The sequence below is a fragment of the Anneissia japonica genome, unplaced genomic scaffold (assembly GCF_011630105.1).
Source record: "Anneissia japonica isolate Jap-2015-1 unplaced genomic scaffold, ASM1163010v1 scaffold1951_len603592_cov169, whole genome shotgun sequence".
Lineage (NCBI taxonomy): Eukaryota > Metazoa > Echinodermata > Crinoidea > Comatulida > Comatulidae > Anneissia > Anneissia japonica.
In genome coordinates, this window is record NW_022741522.1 from 56056 (window position 1) to 77739 (window position 21684).

A 21684-nucleotide genomic window follows, 5' to 3' on the forward strand; every position below is an offset into this window, starting at 1 on the left:
GTCGACGCCACAACAATTTCGTCGGAACAAAAATTTAAAAAAAATAATTTACCTATTCAAATAATGTTATTTCTGTCTCTTATACACATCTTACAAATTATTTTGTAATTAAAATGGCAAGTCCTGACTATTGCATTTATGGTATGCATATTCCATTACTATTATGGTAGAATGTCTAGCCTTGGAGAAACATAATGATTTAGTAAAGAGTTTTTTTATACCTTGTTTCACAAACTTTTTTTTTTTGAAGATCGTCAAAGGGTGGAAAAATATAAATAGAATTTTGTTTCTTACTTGATTACTGTTGCATACTAAAAAGGGGGGGGGGAGAACTAGTACTTTAAAATACTATTGATATGGACATGCTATCATAATCATCAGCGTTAGTGTCAGTACTATCTCGAAAGAAGCCAATTATTATCTTGAGTAGCCCATGGGCTTCTGAATGAGATGGGCTTCTATTCAAGGTTTTAAGTTAGTGATTTCTGTATGTATTAATGTATCTACTGTATGTATTTGTTGCATTAAACTTTATACATTTTATAGGTCTCTGAGATTGACAAAGATACAGAAATAATGCACAATCTATAATATAAATTAGTTTAATAGAAAAAATACAACATTGAGTTTGAGCAATTGTCAGGTTTTTATTTCACTTAATTCCATTCAACATCTTTGATTGTTTAATGTTTATAAAGTGATAGCTGAGCAGTTTAGTCCTCTTTCCATGCTATAGCTTGTAGGAACCTTAAAAATGTATTCTAATATCTCATTTAAATAGAATCAAATTAGACACTACAATAATCCAAATATTGAATATAGGAATGATGTTATTTCTGCATTTGGAAATTTGACAGGAAAATGTTCTTGCTCTACTTTCATACTCTAAAGTAAACATCAGAAATATTGAATTTTATTGTTCAGGTTTATCATCTAAATCCCCCCTTTCTCACACCTCACAAGCCACAATAAATACAAAATAACACATACTTTATAATTTCTCACAATATAATGTGTACATTTCACACATCCCTCTGATAAACACGCCTTACAAAAATATTTTATTCCAATAAATAGGGTAAAGCTATTTGTGCATTATGTTATATCACATATGTTTACTACTGTCTATCAAGACATTTTCCTCCCAAGCTCACAAACAGGCTGTAAACTCGTCCTCAAGCCAAAATGAGTTTTTGTTATAGAACATATCATTTACTTTAAAATGACAGTTAAATGAACTCAATCGGGTGTCTGGAAGCAAAGTTATGACCGTTAGAATAATTGTCATCTTCTCAACTTTCTTAAATCCAGTTTTGAGAAAAATGCTTTTATTTTTGGCAATTTCCTATTCATTTTCACTAACTCCCATTTGAAAATGGCTAAATTTTGCCTTTTACAGTTTGAATTTTAAACTCAAACTTTAGGAATAGTAAGATTAATAATTAATAATTAAATAATAATAATTAATAATTTCCCTAGTGAAATTTTGCCGCGAATGGGGCTTCAATCATTCACAACCGGTATATTTGTTCTGACTGCTTGGTTGCTATGTGCGCTGTAAAAACAATCTGTAGTTAACCCTGGTCATCCTCACATACTTGCAGACATTATTTCTTTAATGTTTCTGTGTTCAATTGTGTTTCTAGCCCTGTCACCTCTTCTTTTTTACTATTGTTGTCATGGTTCTGTTGGGTTTCATTGTTCGTTTCTTTGGAATCTTCCTTTTGTTCGTTCAGTAACTTCTGCTTTGCTTCCCAGATCAATCGTTTTTCCATTTTTGTCTTGAAAAGTAAGTTATGACCTTGTGATAAAAAAAAAAAATCAGAAATCACAGTTGAGTTAATTGGAGGTGCAATCCCTAAGAAAAATAATATCATTTAATCAAAATGCAATATATATCTTTCAAGAAAAATAAAACCAATTTAATATGGCTCTCATATGATAAATGATTCAAGCAATCAGAAACGAGGCTAGTCACTGGAGTATCTATAGATTTGAATGCTAATGAACTGATGACTAGCTGCAAAGTTACAGCATAACACACCCCCCCCCCCGCATCCCTATGTAGCCGACACAGGCCTGGACCCCCCTGTCGACGCCACAACAATTTCGTCGGAACAAAAATTTAAAAAAAATAATTTACCTATTCAAATAATGTTATTTTGATTGCCAATCCCAGAATATTGTGGTCTAAACGCATAATTTGGACCCATACCATATAAACTATCCCCATGAACTCTACCAGGGACTTTTCATTCTGAGGCTCTAGTCGGCCCCTTGATTTGGACCCCTCCGTCAGACATGTTGGACCCTTGTCGGCAAAATTTCTGGAACCACATCTGAACCAGGAGTGGAATAAGTGTGCATGATCAGAGGAGTAATACATTACCCCAATTGCATTTTTAAATTTTTTTTTTTATTGCTGTTTTATAATAATAAAATCGATAATTATATAGCACCTTTACATGGATTACAGATTACTCTAAGGGCTATTGTGGTGGAAAACTATACCCTGTCAGACAACAACCCAGTATTACCAAGTCTAAGTTTTAGATTTTTTATTATTTTTTCCTTCACACAATTAAGCTACTGGACTAAAAACAATAGGTTATATTTAGACTGGAAACTTTACATAATATTTACATGGTTAGCATAATTTATTTTTTCCCCCAGGCCTGAGGCTGAGTACCTGTCCGTGTCCTTGTCTAAGGCTTTTAACTGCAGTTCTTCCTCTGTGCCCAACAGTGTAAGTGGGTGCCTAGTAATTCTGAATGACAATGTAGTAATTACTATCTAGCTGCAAAGTTATGGGGTATTCCCCCAGGGAGCAGATCATGTCATCAGTAGGTGTTTGATCCAAATTTCCATCGCAATTACGAAAGTCCATAACGACATGACGTACGGAGGTTAATGCTATAGCACATAGAAAACTAATATAACTTTTTTTTTAAATCTTTTTTAATCCAAAAGTATGACATTTGCCAATAGGACGATGGAATTTGTCACACACTATTAAGATTTATTAGATATATTAAATCCAGGCAGTAAAAAATACTCCTGAAATAATATCACTTTGAAATGTCACTGTATAAATATAAACCCCTGTCCAGACGATCAAATTCTTTTTGACAAAAACATGCGACATCACATCATGACCATATATAGGCACATAATGAATATATATGGGTATACAAGATTTTGATAATTAGGAGAAAACTGTAGTGCCATGTAATACTTACCAACACAGTCTACCATTGCTTTATGGGCCTTTCCTTTACAGCATGCTTTACACAGATCAAATATACATCGCAATCCTTTAGGGTTGCCACAGTCTACGCAGGGCTTGAATTTCATTCCTAAACCAAGGGAAGATAAAATTTCTGTGTGATAATATCATATAAAAAGCAGAGAACTTCAAAATAGTCTAAAATAAGTCAGTGATGAGAATAGGGTCGGATTGCTATCAGCGGTCTGTAGACGGACTTAACGCTTAACCAACTATAATCATGATGTCACTACTGGTCTATGATTATAGACCATTGCTATACTGCAGTCTAACCAGTTAGCCATCTGAAATTTAAAAGCCTACTCGGTGGAGGCTTAAAACAGTCTTAAATCATTTCCATCATGGCTTTACAGGTACTAGACCTAGGCCTAGTTCGTCAAAGACCAATAATACCTGTATTCGGCAAAGTTTCTCAGCATCTGTAAAAAACAGTCTATGTATATTTACGTTCATTTATTTTCATGTGCATGTGTCGTACAAGCGTGACGATATGTGCGTATGTGTAACAGCGCCCTCACCTTTTTCCTTGAAGTTCTTATTAGGTTGCCTAACAAGGCGTTTCATTTGTTTTCTAGATAATGTCGGGTCATACAGGTCACCACCTATTTCCGATAACAATGGCCGTTTGCGAGATTCTTCCAATTTCCTCTGTGCGGTTACTTCAGGACTGTAAGATTAAATTTTCTATAAGGTTAACATTTTCATCACAATCTAAATGTCAACGGTTGATAAAAACAATCCAAGATTTCAAATTACCATGGTAATAATGTGATACATAATTATTATTCTAATTCTTTAATTGTATTTTTAACCGTTTTCCATTGTCATTATTTTGTGAGGGCAGTAGATACAGTGACCCATTGGTTTTGAATTTCATGCTGTTACTTCAAATTAGTAAAAGGCTAGTTGCGGTTCTGCTTCTCAACCTTGAGGTCAAAGGTTAAATCCCTTGCTGTATATTGTGTCCTTAGGCAAGGCACTTTACCTACGGTTGTCTTTCTCCACCCAGGAGTACAAGTAGGTACCTGGTAGGTGCAAAAAATGGGTGGTTACGCCCCTTTCCTCAGTTTTTCAAATATTCCAAAAATCTGTATCTCATTAACCGCTTCCGAGTTTTTATGTCTAATATGCTTTTTGTGTCTTAGAAAAATTAGTTGTACAACATATTAAAATGTTTATTTCCTCCGGAGCATAACTTTTAGATCACCACCATTATGTTCACTAATACTGTTGAATATCGATTTCTTTTGCGAGTCTAAAATACCTAGGTCTTACGTAAGGCTGGCAAATCCAGTATGGCACTTGCTGCTTCTCTGCGGACTCTTCCATCAGTTGTTTATCCCGCATTCCCCTTTCTTTTAGGTCTCGACAAATATCTGCCAATGCAGGAATGCTCTTAGCTCTAGCCATCTGAATTCTCAGTTCACTATGAACTTCAAGACTGAAAAAACATGATAAGGTGAGACCTTTTTACCTTGTTTTGCGAACTTACATTCTTTAAAGAGGACCAAAAAAATAAAAATAAAAGTATTTGCCAAAAACACCCAGATGGAGGAGAAAATAAAAACAAAATTTTATTGGTGAATGAGTAATGGCATGGTTAAATGCTTTAAATTTATATACTGAGGAAGAAATATACATATCTTATTTTTGGGAATTTCAAGGCAGCGGCGGGTGTTATAAAAATAAAGAAAAACTTTAATTTTTTTCTGAAATTTCCATTTTTTTCGTATCAGATGGTGCGCTAATTTGCCAGAAATAACATTTTATTTTTATTCAAGATCATCATTATTGGCAGGCACTAACAAGGTATACAAAAGTCTTACTTACTGTTATCAGATCAGTTTACCTACTGTCATATATTTCTGCACCCCCACCCCCACCTTTATGTCCCCACTTGCCATTTTCTGTTTCATCTACCCTCACTTTCCCAGTTCAAACATTATTTTGTTGTTTTATTTATTTCTTTTTTGTATTATACATACATTACAATGAACAAAAAAGTAAACATAATGACAGAATTACAAGTTAATATACCTGAAATGTAAAAATAAGTAAGGATTTTCTTGTATTTTGTGGTCTTAAAGGTAAAAAATTGCAAAACTGAATGTTCTTAGTTTATAGACATCCTTTAAACCCGTCTATAATTAACTCAAAACTGATTTATCCTCTACTACAAAGGTAGTAGTATCTGGAGCCAGGCAATGCCCATTCAAAGGTCAAGTCTTAGAAAGGGGGAAAGTTACTGTACAAATTATTTCTTAGTTATATTACATTTGCATAGTTCATTCATTTTCTAAAAATGGTTATGCTGTAATTCTATTACCTCTTATGCCAAAGTTTAAATAAATGACCTCTAATGAAGGAAAGAGAGCATGGGTATTTCTCAACGATAGCTAGGTACTCCTCTGACATTTCCCATGATGCCGGAGGGTCTCGATCTTCAAATAATGCTGGGTTGTAGAGATTGCCCTCTGCAGGAAAAAAAAAAGGTAAAATAAAAAAAGGATTACATTTTCTTTGCTTTGGCATAGAGGTCATCACCATGGCAACAAGTACGTTGAGTAGACTGACCTGCTGACATGACCCCATCTACTCCAGTTTCATCCAGACACCTTTTTATATCACCATGGTACTGAAGGTTACCATTAGAGAATACAGGCACAGACACAGCCTCTCTGATAAAAAAATATTATTATATTTTAATGAAATTACAACAAAATTCTTAGCATTAAATTGCTTAAATAAGACCAGTGTGTGAAAGGCTCTGTGATGATTATCAACATTTCTTTGACAATAACTCTTGTATGCCCATATATAGTCATGAAGTGCCTATATATGTCCATGATGTGATGTCATCATGACCATATTTAGGCATGTTCTTCTAGTGCCAGTGGCACCTGATATGTTTTTAATAACAGCATTGACTCACTTCACTTCCTTTATAACGCTCCAGTCTGCAACTCCAGTAACAGGACCCTTCATCTCTCGCGTTCTGCCGTGCACCGTGAGAAGCTGACAGCCTGAATCCACCAGCATCTTGGCGTAATCAACGGTCTTCTTACGGTCATTGAAAATCCTGATCTTCGCTGTTATAGGTACACTTAGCTCCTTATGGGCTAGTTTAACTAAATATACAAAAAAAATCCCGATTTTATTCATTTAAAAAATAGAGGATATATTGCCAGGATCTCTTAAGTCGGGCACGCACTCTGATGTACGATGTTTGTACGACCGGTGGCTGACAAATCGGACTCAGCTCCCGTTGAGCGCTAGATGGCGTGACATTGTCTGCTGATTGTCAGTGGCAGTAGTTAACTGATCGTGACATTAAAAACGATCCATTTCACGAAAGTCATGGCTTTGCATTCCACATACTAGATTCACGTCGATCGTCGACCGTCGCTTGCAGTGAGTACCCGACTTTAGTGTACACAATGCGTTCTTTTTATCTATATTAATGTTTTGTTACCATGAATTAGAAAATGGCTCTTCTCTGTAGCAGACAATCACACATTTATATAATTGGCAAGTGTACTATCTGTTGTATGTGGCAAAAAACAATAATAATTTAAAACTACAGTATTATTGTTATTGGGGCAAAAAATAGAAATATAGCATCCATGCTTACTCATCCTTGATATCAGATCCCAGTCGTCCTGAAGGAATGCTCCGTAATGACCTACAGGGAAAGAAGAAAGGGTATAAAGCGAGTTGAATAGTCGAGCGGTTAAGGCAGGACAGCATGCTCGCCTATAGTTCTAGAGGTGGAATAAGTCTTCTCGGATAAGGATTATAAACTGTAGGCCCGATGTACACTATCGTAATGGCTCATATGCTCTAGAAAGAACCCAGTACATCATTTAAGTAGGGGGATACTCCGGTGTACTGGTACAGGCAGCTCCTGCGGTGGACAACGAGAGTTGCTGGTAGCAGTTTACCAGGTAGCATAGACACAAAGGGACCCTTAGGGGTGATGAAAGCCACTAGTTCACATATCAAGCAGCTTGAGCATCTTGTTTGATGAATAACAGTGCTATACAATTCTACACTATTATTAATATTATTAGTATTATTATTTAATTATTATCATTATTATTATTATTATTATTATCATCTTGATTTGATCCTAAAGTCACAAATGCTTTGATATTGTGAAAAGTGCTATACTGTACTTAAAATAAATAATACAAAATAAATGCCATCAACATTAATTACAACATCATCACCAACATACAGCTGGGGCTTTTGGTATGTATACGTGTATATCAGAAATATGTGAATGGAACTTTACCTCGTTTAGCTATCGACTGAGGGCAGCCTAGATTGAGATCAATAGCATCACAGAACGGTTCTGCTAACTTGGCCGCTTTCACAAATATCTCGGGATCATTTGCACAAAACTATCAAATAATAATGAATGTTAATAAATTTTAAAAAATGATAACATTAATAATACATTTATACTATTGGTAGCAATTAAACTGTCCACTAAAAATAAATATCAGGGGATATTCCTGTATATGTGCTTGTATTTCTTATTTAAATTTTGTAATAACAAATTATGTGTGACATCTATTAAATAAGATCTTGTTTAATGTTTAACAGATTCATCAACAGTTCATGAATTATTTAATTTATGAATCTCAATTGTGAACAATCACACTGTACAACTAATAACGCTACCTGTACTATCAGAGGTTTGTCCTCCGGACAAGTTACAAGATTCTCACGACGATAATGAGCATCTCGTATAAACACCGATGCATGCAGCATCGGTGTGTAGCACAGCTGAGCACCGTGTCTTCGGCTCAACAGGCGCCACGCAAGCTCGCTCTGATCAACCATCGGTGCTACAACTAGGTGTGCTTGATTTAAGGTTTTCCTCCAGAACTCAAACCCTTCTAGTTTTTCCATGTTGATTGTTTATCTGAAAAGATACAACATATAAAGTAAGTGTCGTCAATCAATCAAATAGGAAATTGAATTTCCACCATATATGGCAAAAGGAGCCTACTGTAGCCCAACACTTTTACAGTAATGTAGAATTTCAATGTATCACATGTTACTTGGACAATAAATTTATCTTGTAATTGTATCTTATACCTTGTACTTTATACTGTAGGCTTTGTTATATAGAGGTAAATATAATTAAGGCAGTGGCTATGCTTTCAGCAGTTTTAAACTATACTAATTATTTTTCATTAGATGTTATTGTTCTAATCCAATCCATACATACAGTAACATCCAATCAGAATTAAGAATTGTTTTTAAGAATGGTGTAACAATAGCCACTGCCTTAAATTAATAAATTTCAAAGACAAAATTAGAGAGGCCTAGGCCCTAGTTCACCTTAAATGTTTTTTGACTTGAGCAAATAGGAAAATATGTGATGATAAACACTCTTTGCAACTAGGCCTACCCTACTTAATATAGGCCTAGTAGGCCTGCTTGGCCAAGTTAATAATACAGTCAACAATACTGTACTAGGGCCTAGCTAGGCCTAGGTCTAATTTATCCGAGGCCAGATGAACTCAGTTCCGTGAGACTCAGCTCACTCAGGCCGGGGTGGAAATTTGAAATCACGAAATACATGGTTACTTTCATTCATAACATCCAATAAAAATACAAGCGTATCCAGAATACACATTTTGGCCGAAGAACCATACGAAATAACAACATCTAACCTTAAATATTTCACAAAAGTCAGGTTAAAAAATCCTTGTTTATGTGTGCTGTGCGTCACACGTTGAAGTTAAATTTCTAAAGAAGGTCAATTTACGAACCGGCACGACTGCAATGCGAATCGCAATGAGGAACACAATCAATAGTTGTTGTGTTTCTCTCAGGAAAAGGAGACGTGAAGAAGAGAGAAAGCAGACGTTGTGAGTTTAGTTGTTTTCGAGTTTGTGTGGTAATTACAGTATATTCGTAAATCTTGAAAAAGGTATGTTTAAAAGAACTTTTCATTATAGAGAGATATATGTTTGTTAGTGATTTTATTATCAGGTGTAAAAAACGTGCTAGGCCATCGTCGAAATCTTCGTGTTTTCTTTTTGTTGTTTGTTTACTGTGTGTTCTGGCACTGTGACAGCGATCCTTAGCACAGCTGCAGCAGTCGCTCTATCCACGTCTTACAATAGGAAGGTGGAAAAGAGGGCTAGGCCTAGGAGTTCCCTTTCCTGTATTTCTTGGACAGATTAAACTCGTAAGAAAAGCCTCAGTAAAGTATAAGAACGTACTCCTGTATGTGTATGAGTTATTATTATATTTTTGGGGAATATATTTTTGTTAATCTTTATTATGATATTTTTGAAAGGAAAAACCATGATGATTGATAATTGACACTGACAGACAGACAGTCTAATTTTATTATAGATTACTGAATTGTTCAGCTTTTGTTATGCCCATGTTGTTTCTTTTTCCAATTGTTAATTTTAATTTGTTAAATTTGTTGGCTCTTTTCTACACAGACTTTTGTTGAAACAAGTTTTGCCTGTTAGATTAATGCTATTATTATTGTTATTATTATTACTATTATATTATTATTGTTATTATTATTATTAAATGTGAGGCAGATTTCAGGGCTTACAGTATATCACATGCACTTACTGTACAGTACAGTCTAGAATCTGTACATTTATATTAACAATTATAATCAGATAATCTGTTTAATTTGCTAAAATCATGTTTAGACGGGTGAAGGATATCAAATATATTGGTTCAATGTTTGCGCAATATTAAACATGTTTATTTAAAACTGCCTTATAAACCTAGAAAGTAGACAATATTACCATACAGTACCAGTACTGTATATAACATAGAGCCTGAGATAAAATAAAAGTAATTGCTACTTTCACTTCCTCGCTCTATGCTGGCTTTCATAAAATTTTGGAGCCTACAATCAAAGCAGAGGTGGAAATATAAATCAAACTACTGTATGCTTTACGGAGACTCATGCTTCTTGTTAAATAAGAATTTTAGTTTATCAGCCTTTTTACAACTACTGTAATATAGAATATTTATATAGCAAAAATAGTGAATATGGCATATAGTTCCCTCACCAAAAATAAATTCCAATCACAGGCTTGCAACCAATAATTAATTTTATTTGGCAATACATCAATTGATTTATTAATAATAACATTGATGAGGACCATAAAGTAGCATAATAACACAAACGCTTTTAATTTTTCACTGAAAAATAAAAACAACATTAAAATAAATATAAATTTGTTTCGTTAGTTTTGATTTTTATCTATTTGATCCATTATCTATGTAATCAATTCTCTTTTTTCCTGAGTTTGATTTAAAATAATAAAATTTCTTATTTTCAAACCAAACACGGTAGTTTTAATTCACAACAAACACAGGATGAAACTACTGTATAGTATATTCCAATATTTTGTATGTAATGTTTGTCTATGGTAATTTTTCTTGAAATGTAATATGAATCTGAATGTCCTATATCTAATATTTTATCAATTGCATTTAATGTGAAAAGTTTGATATTGAATCTGATTTATTGCTTCATAATTTTGTTTTTCGAGAAGTGGAATTGCCTATACATACTCTAACTCTGTTTTATTCACTTTATATTCTAACTTCTAAATGCAATAAGTTGTTTTTATATATTCTGTAATTTGCATTAATTTGTTAGGTTTTGGTAATCAATATTATTCATTGTCAGTTTATAAAATAAATTAATTCTTCTAGACATGGAATTACAGTAGACTAATTTATTTTAATCACTTTAAACTACCTTTAATTTACATTTTATTTGTTTGTTTTTTTTCTCTTGTTCTTTCCATTTATCTTCTCATAATATGAAAATCAATTTTTCCAGTCATTATTTATTTATTATTAATTTTCATATTAAATACTGTTTGATTTATTGTACTGTAAGTATATAAAATTTCAATTTAAATTACGAATTAGGAATACGTAAAATAGACTAAATTAATTTTATAATACTTGATTTCCATTTTATTTTTTCTTTGTATTTCATATTCTACATTAGGCCAAATCAAATAATTACTAGTTTCTCGTCCCCTCGACGCATCTATTTTCTTTGCCTCACCAATTTTTTTTTTTTTATTTTGTAACAAAATTTTATTTTAAATTCCTTTATTTTACAAAATGTACGAAAATCTGGCTAACTCACATCAGTAAAAGTTCCTCTCATAGCATAGTATGAATCATGGCTAGTGCTTCTGTTATTTGCTTTCAATGTGTCTACAATGGTATAAAATTGAGAAATTAGTAGCTGTTTCCCATCGACCATCTTAGATTTGCCATTTTGGATAAAAAAAATATAGAAAAAAAGTGAACTCGTTCTCCTTTTTTCAGATTATTTAGGACGAGAAACTGCTTTTCTTTTTTAAACTTGGCTGTAAATTTACTGTACAGCATCTGTACTGTAATTTAACATTTGAATTGTTTATTAATTTTGAAATATAAAGGAAAATTATTAGGCCTAAGAGTGCCATTTCAGACAATTATAAAGTGCCATAATTATAAATTTTCATTAGACTCTCGAACCTCCATCTGTAAAAGTTCCTCCTTGGGATTCAAATTTCTGGTTTCGCAAAGGTGACGTACTGTATTCTTCAAATTTTTATTAGACAATTGGAATTATATCTGTTAATTATTAACAATATTTTATACTTTGAACTATATTGTAGAACCCTTCAATTGTATTAAATAGATGCCCCATATTAACCCTTATCATGCTGAAAATAGCTGGTGCGTGACCTTCTGGCATGCCAATTTACTTTTACAAAACTACATAATTACACAGCAGAAATTAGTATCTCTCTTTAAATGAAATTTTCACATATTTCTTGAACCCTAAAACAAAAAACTATTTATAAAAAAAATAATCCTCATAGCACATATTCTATATGTGATACTGGTATGTAAAAAAAATTGTTTTACAATCAGGAAAATGTTCCGTTTCCGCCATCCAATTTGGCCTATTTCTTTGTATAGGCTAGGCCTAACTTCGTCTAGGCCTAGGCTAGGCCCTACTGTAGTCCAACCTCGTCCCCGCTGCACTACCGGCGATATTAGCTTCTTTCCCATCATAACCATCACTTTCATCACTCTCACTAGGCTACAGAAACACAATTATAATTCCACAAAAATGTTCCTGGTCTCTATCCACACTATTATCATCAAAAACATCGTGTATGGCTCGTTCCACAGTATATCGCTGCTGCGCAGCCACACTGAAACTTTCAAAAATAAGTTGATATTTTTGTTTGATTTATAAAATATTTTTCAATAAAAGTTGTCAAGATTTTTGTTTATTCGAGAAGTTCAAAGTGTAAGTAACCCGGATACAAAAACAAATGAGCATCAGAATGATATATAGATGGTATAGAGGGCGAAATCCACGTATACTTGGATGTGTCACACTAGCGCGCCTAGGGCATTCAACGGTAAATTTTTCGCTGTCGCACTATTGCGCCTACGACACGATAAGGGTTAAGGGTACTGTACACACCTATAATTAAGGGGACACTTATTTAGCCATGAAGCAATAGAAAATATCCCTTTATTATATACTGAATATACCGTAATAATATTATGGCAAATCCCAGATTTGGTGACTCCTTAATAGACTCTAAGCTGGCTAATATTTGGTTCTTAAGATGTCTTTTTATTAGGGTTTTACTGTAGTTTGATTTAACTTTTATTATTTCAATATTCAATATTTAATTCATTAAAAAAGTCATCCGATATCAGTATTAGGGTATTTATACTGTTTACAGTGTAACACAAACCTGTTCTCAATTTTAACTATTGAAGGGGGATTTAAATTTGCAATTTGATAGTACCACAAGTGTCGATCATGGAGAAGAAATACATTTTAAAAACCATAATACCATTAGTTAATATTAAGAATTATATATAATTTGTTGATCCAAGTATTAAAAAATGATACTATAAAGTTTCACACTTACGCTATTCGTTTTCATCGTGGGTAAATGTTGAAAAGCATGATTTCTAATGCAAAAAATTCATGAGTGAATTTAAAATAACTTAATAATTTTTTATTAAGGTAACACAAAAAGATACAATATATACACAAATACAGTACTATACAGTAAACGCCCTGTCTCTTTCTGAGTATACTGATGAGTAGTTTTTGCCAAAACATAAATACTGTATGCCTATGTTTAGTGATGACATTTTGACCATGACATCACACTAGAAATTAATTATTTAACTTTTACTCGTCCTAGTTGTTACCATGGTTGTTACAGAATTTGCATGCAAATGCGCTATTTTTTAAGTTAACGATCTTTGATGTCAAAGTTGAAAAACAATCACTTTTGCGCGAGGGTGCCCTTACTGCATTGTTGCAAAATTTGCACGCAAAAATCACAGCGAATTCTATCTTGTAATTAATGTCTTTAAACTGTATTGTCTTAATATTATTTATATTTTAAACTTATTTTCTCAACCAGGAAAATTCAGAGTTTATATTAGAAGTGATTTAATATTCTCAGAAGTACTGTAATGTTTTTTTACATTGATGGTTGGTCTTTGTGGTTCTACTACCCACCTAGAATTCAGAGATCCTAAATTATAGTAGGCTTACTGAAGGGTATGATCTATGTGTTACAGCCCATTGTTCATGTTTAAAATACCAAGAGACTCTTTTTGTGGCAAAACCTCCCACTTGTTTGGTCGATTTTAATAGTTTGTTTGTAGACCTTTTGTTAAATTGACAGGTTTTTAACTCGTTCTAGTGTTCAAAACTGGAATGCTCATTCTTCATAGATGCAATTACTGTATAGTATGATTTTTCAATTATTATTTGGGGCACTTTGTGAATTTAATACTAAGTGTTGGATTGTATAAAAGTTAAACCTGTTTTAAAAACAGTGGTTAAGCTGCCATTCCAAGTACTCCAAATCCCAATAAAATCTGTATGTTGCTAACTGGTAAATATTTTTATTCAAAATTAACCAGAATGAATGGAATTGAAGATGTCATTGTTATGTTCTCTTGTTTTGGCTAATCATATTTGTACTTGGCTAATTATTTTCATACTGAATTAGCCAATTTGCTAATACATTTTTTTGGCCAGCTAAAACCATGTTTACTGAGGAGATTCTTTTGTTATATACAGTAAAGCTGAAATATTTTAGTTACACTTCCCAAATGTGTTTAAATTTCTAATATGCAATTTCATTTAGGAACTTTAAAAAACACCTATAGTGAAATGTATTAAACTTTTAATCAGAAACTCTGAAACATTGTCAAGATGACTTCATGGCATGCAAGACTCATTTTGTCACAACATCTCACGTACCTATGCCGTATTTGGTACGGTAGCATACATTTTTTGTAAACAAACAGTTTCAGCACCTGCATCTGAAGTTCGGTGGGGTGGGAGACAAGTTAGAGGGCAGTTAAAATATGTTTTCCCAAAGCAAACCGCAAATGTGTAAACAGTTTGTATGCATTGATTTTAAGTGGCCAGTGTCCTTTGTTGTTCAATTTTTATGTTCATTTTTTTGTGGGGGGGGGGTGGGGAAAGATAAATATCTGGGGTTAATAACCCCCACCCCATAGCACTGCCACTGTAAACAAAATAGTAGAGAAATTAAAAATTTAAAAACTCTTTATTAAAGAATCAATAAAACAGAGTCAATTTCCTCAATCAATCGGTAAAAATGCATACAGTAGACCTACTGTACCGTAGTTTGCTTTTTATTTGTCATGTGTGCTTGTTGCTGTACAGAGTAAAGTCCGTATGCAAAAAACAAGAAGCCTTGTGCAGCAAATTCATTTTGTTATTGTCTAATTTCGTCATTTCGCATTTAATTCTGAAACCTGAAGAGCAATAAAGACCAGAAAATTAGGTTAATTTCAAGAGCTCTTGTGTATACAGGTAGAAATCTTACGCGCAGTTTGTTTGCAGTTTCTCCATCAAGGAATACCAAAGTTTATTTTATCATTTGCTTCTGTATGATAATATTGCAATTATTTTTATTATGGCAAGAATTTTTTTCCCTTGTTTAGCGAACCTGCCACCTGCCAATAATGATGATTTCAAATAAAAATTAAATTTTATTTTTGGCCAATTAAAGCATCTGCCGCCACGAAAAAAAAATCAAAATTTCAGGAAAAAAAAGTTTTTCCTTGTGTTTTTTTTTACGCCCGCCGCTGCCTTGAAATCTCCAATGTACAATAAAGCATTTAACCATCCCATTACTACACTGTGTACATTCAACAATAAAATATATTTATTTTCTCCTCCATCTGGATGTTTTTGGCAAAAAAATTTTGTTTTTTTTTTCGCCCTCCTCCGGCCATCTTTAAAAGATTAAGTTTGCGAAACAAAGTACTGTATAAAGAAAGTCTTGCCTAATATTTTTATACTGTATTGTGCAATAAAGCTGTGATGTACAAAAATAAGAATGACATTAATAATCCTGTTAATTCTTTTAAGTGCTTTGGTCATTAAATATTAATATCATGACCATATATAGGGACATCATGACTATATATGGGCATGCATACAACGGTTTTTTGTGGTTATGATGACATCACATCATGACCATATATAGGGACATCATGACTATATATGGGCATACAATGGTTATACTGTGGACAAAGCTTTATAAGCTACAGTATGCATTACAATGACCTGCTGCCAAGCTAGGATGAGCAATGCACCTGGCACGTCACCACAAATTTAGTTCAGGGCGTCTACTGTACGTAACAAACCTGCACAAGATTCGTAATTTCAAATATGGCCTACAGCAGTATTACTATTATGTACCTGAGTATATCAAATTGGTAAACTTGTCCTTTAAGTTCTTGTTTTAAGGTTGCTATCCATATATTGTTTGATTTTAATCTTTTTCCTTCATGTTTTTCTGCTGAAGATCTGTAACATAAGCCTTCAATGCTAAGAATTTCCTGAACAGTTTCCTGTTTACTGTATCTTTCCATCTTGAAAGGCAATCTGTGTTTTGTTCTTTGTTTAGTAACAAAAACAAAATGTGTGATCATTCACTCTGCTCACTCCAGAACTCTATAAATCTACTGCTTTTCTTCAATTCCCCTCCCCCAAATACTGTAATATGTTCCTTGATAATGATCATTCACAAAGCCACTCATACTATAGTTCTTCTTGACCCTGAAAAGGAATAGGAAGTTGCAATTCAATAACCACCTGCACTTCATTTTGCAGTAAAATGTGAGAGATTCACAAAGATTGAAACTACAGATAGTAGACATAGGTAGATTCACATGTGGGTGGTGGGGGAGGGGAGGTGGAGGGACCAGCCACAAAACAACCATGGTGGTACTGAGAATGTTTAGTCCTTCCATCTCTAAAAGTTCCTCCCTTGGCCCCTTTACAGTATTTAGAATTCCTGAAACTCCCCCTGACAATCCATGAAATACAGTAGAAATGCCTACAGTAGCATTGAATTTAAAGTTTACTTCACAATGGAATTGAGACTTTTCACAAATTTAATATCAATAGGATATTTAAGGAAATTAGTATTTTACAATCCTGTGTCAACTGTAAAATATAATAAACCCACGTACAGTAATACAATTACTGTATGATACAAATATTAAGAGATCAACAAAATTAAAAACAAATAAATTGTCCATGAGAATGCAGGGATGTTTCGGTTTTAACAGGAAATAATCTGACATTTCAGACATTACTCATAAAATGAAATCAATTCAGTAAAGAGTCAATGCACTGTACAGGACATATAAATATACAATTCATTCACGGACACATTTTATTCGCACTGTAGGCTTAGTGGGAGTGGGGGCTCACTGCCTCCCAAAAAAAGCTGATCCCCCAGTGTACCTCCCGTCCACCCCCATTGAAAATGTTTGAAGCAAAAAAATTACGCTCAAGTACAGGTAGTTAAAAATCACCTCATATCATCTTATTTTGTGACATACAGTAGCATCATCGTCACATATATCAAGCTCCATTTTCCCAAACACATCAGGCACCCTCTCCCTCAATGGATCTGTTCCTGAGAGTGAAAGTCCCATGATCTTTAAGGCTTAACTAATTACTATTCATCCTGTCCACACTTACTGTAGATTCCAAATGGCCTATCTTGTGGCTCATCTTGTGGCTGTTTTGATTTGTTTGATGGCTTACTTTTCTACACTGTTGCAGGGCAACCTCAAATTGGTTGCAATACAAATTATATACAGAATGGTATGAGAAAAATAGTGAATAAAATGTCATCATCCTGAAACAGTATCCATGATTGGTTATTGCAGAATAACACATTTGCATAAATATTATGCTGTGTCTCAGATTGTGAAAGACCACATTCTGAGACAATGCTGTGTCTGAGATTGTGATTTTTTACAATCTGGGAGACAGCATAAATATTCTGCTGTGTCTCACTGTCTCGGATTGTGAAAAACCACATTGAGATTGAATTTAATTTGAAAGGAATTTACATTTATAATATTAAGTTCATTAAATATTCATGAGTGTTTGATTGAGTAGCCCTAGGGTACTACTGTATAGTGTAATATAATCTTTACCAAATTGATGAAAAATATAAATATTCTCATCTTAGGAGAAATTAAAAGTCAAAGGTTAATATTAAGTTAAGTAGCTCAGTTCATCTTAATGTAGTTTAGTTCGGGACCTGTGACATACCAGTACATAACTGTAATGCCAGCCCTAGAGGTACAGTACTGTAAATTGAGCAATACTCTGCAACAGCCAATCATGGACTAACTATCTTTTATAATGCTCATCAATTTGTAATCATCCAGAAAAGCCTGTCCATGATTGGTTGTAAAAAATAAAGTCAACATACTCGCTTTAAGAACAAAAGGTTATACCTCAGCTTGCGATTGGAATTATTTTGAAAAGAATTAAGCCATGATTAGTTGTAAGTAATAAAGTCAACATGCTCGCTTTTGAACAAATGGTTATACCTCAGCTTGCGATTGGAATTATTTTGAAAAGAATTAAGTTTTAAAATTTATGCAAGTCTGATTTGTAAGCCCTAGGGTATACTCTTTGAATGCTCGTCAATTTGTAATCATTAATTCATGCAATCGTTCATGGAAATTTGATTACAATACAAATCAAAATGTATTCATTATTAAAGTCAGCTCAATACGGTCAACTGTAGGGCATCTAGGGAAATTAACTTTTTGCCCCTTGGGACATGGGCTAAACATTGTACAGTTCCACCACCCCCGGAGTGGGTGTAAAATGAGTATTACCTGTACTGTATACCAGTAGACAATTCTGTTTTCTCCTGTTGTTTGTTGTTTTATCCAGATTAGGAGGCACCTGATCCCAGAAAAGATCAAGACTTAACCAATGCTAACTGGAGTACATAAGACAAATCTCCAGTTGACGCTGACTGTGTAACCTTATATTTTTGGTTTGGCTGCTAGGTTGGTGTTTATTGTTTTTTTTTTCTTGTTTTGTTTAATCCACCCTTTTTTTTTAGTCTTCTTTACCTGACAGTATTGTCGAGTTTTGTTTATTCGCACAATATAAATCCATCTATTATTATTACAGTTGAACTTGCCAAAGTTGAATCCAAAATGCCATTGAAATATTGTTCGACTTAGATAAAATTTGACTGACAGATTGTTAATTAATGGAAAACACAATATTTGGCATGTAAATTAGATCGACTTAGAAATATTTCGAAAGAAAGTTTAACTGTATTATTGTTATTATTCCGTGGTAATGTCCAAATATTGTATTCTTTAACTACATTCAATAATTTTATATTGTTATATTTGGAGTTTACCTTCCTGACTTCAACAAAATGGTTGAAAAATGTTAATTATTTATTATTATTAACAACGTTTAAAAGGATTTACAGTATAACACATACCCAGGAAAATGCTCAAGGCGCCTTTTTCGTCATCATTTGGATTCAGAATCAATCAACACAACTTGCATCCTCCTCCACTCCCCTGTGGAGCATTCCTAGTTATGCGTGTAATCAACAGTACTATACATTCGTGATTGTCTGTTGAGTGCATTAACAAGAATTACCTAACTCCATAATCATTAACGTAATAACTTCCTCACGTTTTAATCATTTTCAAAACAATTACCAGTACATAATATGATATAAAGAATATTTAAATACTCATGATGCGAAACCAGCAAAATTAGTGAGAATTATGAATCATAACATATATTATAAGTTCATTTATAATCTAATTAGTTTTAACGTGACCAAAACAATATTGATATTGAGATATTACAAATTATTATTTATGTTCTCTGAACGATGGTGACGAAGCAACACAAAGGTTTGCAGAAGCAAATCTGTATTTTCCTTGAAGTTCTAAAAACGTTTCTGGTTTTTATTAGTCATACTCAAACTTCATGAATAATTACTTGGATAATTGCCAATGATTCGTACTGTATCTGAACACCCTCTCGGAAATAATTGAAAATGATTACTGTGTTTTAGAGCAAATTTTTAAATATTAGTAATGTTATGGTAGCAGTAGTACCTTTGTTTTTTCAGAGTTTTAGTGAGATTGATAGCAATTTAGAAACGTGATTTCCAATTGCATTTTAAATGAAATGTGGGTAGCTGGTCTGGTCTGAGAGTGCCATTTTCAGCCATCTAAAAGTGCCTTAATAGTTAATTTTCCCAACCAGGGTGGGACTGAATTGGCAGGCCCGTATCCAGGGCCTGCCTTTTTATGGTTCGGGAGAACCCCCTTTTCTAGAAAACCCCCCTCTTTTCTGGCGAAACCCCTTCTTTAAATTTCCCAAGTAAGTCCTCCGACCCACCCAGACACAGACATTTTCAAACATATCTGCTAGTTTTAGCATTATTTAGACCTATAAAGCACAAAAATCCTCTTGCTTTGGGGGTTTCGCCGACCCCACCAGGGTTTCGACTGTGGACATCATGTCCAGGAAACCCCCCCCCCACCCCCTCACCCACCTAAAGAACCTGGCTATGGGCCTGAGTGGTCTAAACATTCCATTTGTGACAATCTCTTTGTGCCCCTCTGCTTCAAATTCCTCAATCTGCCAACTGTTTTATTGTGATGAAGAATCATTCTGTAATCCAACTGACCAAGAATAATTTGTAGCAGTGCAGGTTTTTAGTCTGTGTTTAGGTAATCATTTCACCAACCAATAATAATATTAGAGAACTGTTTCTGTCTCGATATTCAGTAGAAAACACACCCACAGTACATAGTGAAAACGCAGATTGTTATCTTCTAGGAAGTCCTCAAGAGGCTCTACAGGAAGAAGAGAGTATGAGAGTAATTTTCTATTGGTCTATCATGATAGCAATTCATGCTTGCAATATTAAATTGAATTCACATCCAAATTAAAATTGGTTTTGTTTTTTTGGGATAAAATACTTCGAAATTTGAATAGTTAGCCATCTGGACTGTTGCGTTCTTGTGATGTGCATTGAAAACAATATTATGAGAAGATTCTAGAGTGAGTGTTCACTTGACGGTTGTTTGTTGCACGTATCTATTTTCACTCCATTCTAAAGTCTGTTCGTTTATATATATTGTTGGAGTTGTTGAGTGCAGATGGTGTGGTTCAGCATCTCAACCATAGGCTAATAGTTTATGTCGCTTTATAATAATTATTTTTTGAAAGTTGAAAAGTTAGCCGTTATCTTTTGATGCACTGTAAAAATATGGTGAGTTGAATCTAGAGTATGGTGAGTGTTCTGTTTGCAGTTGTTTACTGTAATTCTATTTTCACTCTATTTTTAAAACCTCTTGGTTTAAATTTATTGTTTATGATGGGTGTTTAGTGCACATGATGTGACTCAGCATCTTAACTATATGGTTGTGTGTTTGATTCCCTCACAGTGGCGATGCCAGCGGGGAGGAGGATGGCACGGCAGCAGGGGGTTAGGCTCCCCACCGGACAGGTCAAGTCCCCCATTGGACAGAGCTCGTCGGGCAGTCGGACTAAAAAATATATAAAAATAGGCCCACGCCAAGCCAACACATGTCTGTCACAATCATTTGTGTGTCATTTCTGGCCATCCAGAGGTTCCTGTTCTTAAAAAAATCTCATTTGGGAGGGGGAACACCCTCTCAAACCTTTTCCCCGGCTCGGGCCTACCAGCCCAAGTCCCTCTATTGGACAGCTCAGCCCCCCCAGAAAATGTATCCTAGAGCTGCCACTGTTCCCTACAATATTAACTTTATTAACTTTTTTGGTTTTATAAAGAGTAAAATTTCAGCATCTCAACCATAGAGCTGTGTGTTTCATTCCCTCTACAATATTAATTAAACTTTTTTTGTTTTATAAGCGTAAAATTTTGCCCAGGCTCACAGCGAACTTTTTTTTTTTTTTTTGCCAATTTCAGGCTCAATTATTCTTATTATGTTCTTATTTTACA

General features: G+C 33.9%; 2 protein-coding genes across 3 annotated transcripts in view; one reads left to right on the forward strand and one right to left on the reverse strand.

Annotated features, from left to right (window-relative positions):
• Positions 1 to 586: 586 nt before the first annotated feature.
• Positions 587 to 9111, reverse strand: LOC117118734 (tRNA-dihydrouridine(16/17) synthase [NAD(P)(+)]-like). The gene is made up of 11 exons (XM_033263413.1): positions 8974 to 9111; positions 7973 to 8216; positions 7581 to 7689; positions 6918 to 6968; positions 6219 to 6414; positions 5861 to 5964; positions 5613 to 5760; positions 4551 to 4727; positions 3805 to 3953; positions 3240 to 3356; positions 587 to 1801 (listed from the first exon to the last, which is right to left on the reverse strand). The coding sequence occupies exons 2-11, from the start codon at positions 8201 to 8203 to the stop codon at positions 1608 to 1610; spliced, it is 1476 nt and encodes a 491-aa protein (XP_033119304.1). The 5' UTR covers positions 8204 to 8216; positions 8974 to 9111; the 3' UTR covers positions 587 to 1607.
• A 23-nt stretch (positions 9112 to 9134) lies between these two features.
• The window catches only part of LOC117118716 (heparan sulfate glucosamine 3-O-sulfotransferase 1-like), a 38022-nt gene continuing 25472 nt past the window's right edge, over positions 9135 to 21684 (forward strand). Inside the window, exons 1-2 of one of the 2 annotated variants that reach the window (XM_033263388.1) lie at positions 9143 to 9233; positions 18600 to 18718. The gene's annotated coding sequence lies outside the window, so the exon portion shown is untranslated. Of the gene's footprint in view, positions 9234 to 18599; positions 18719 to 21684 lie in introns of both variants that reach the window. The other variant, XM_033263387.1, reaches the window with a different exon arrangement.

Bases quoted from the DNA above. Each gene is read 5' to 3' on its own strand.
- LOC117118734 (XM_033263413.1), bottom strand. From the start codon at position 8,203: ATGGAAAAACTAGAAGGGTTTGAGTTCTGGAGGAAAACCTTAAATCAA. The intron at 6,969-7,580 runs GTAAAGTTCCAT...CTTTCCCTGTAG, and splicing joins TCAGTCGATAGCTAAACGAG to GTCATTACGGAGCATTCCTT. The intron at 4,728-5,612 runs GTAATAGAATTA...ATGTTTTTTCAG, and splicing joins TTTAAACTTTGGCATAAGAG to TCTTGAAGTTCATAGTGAAC.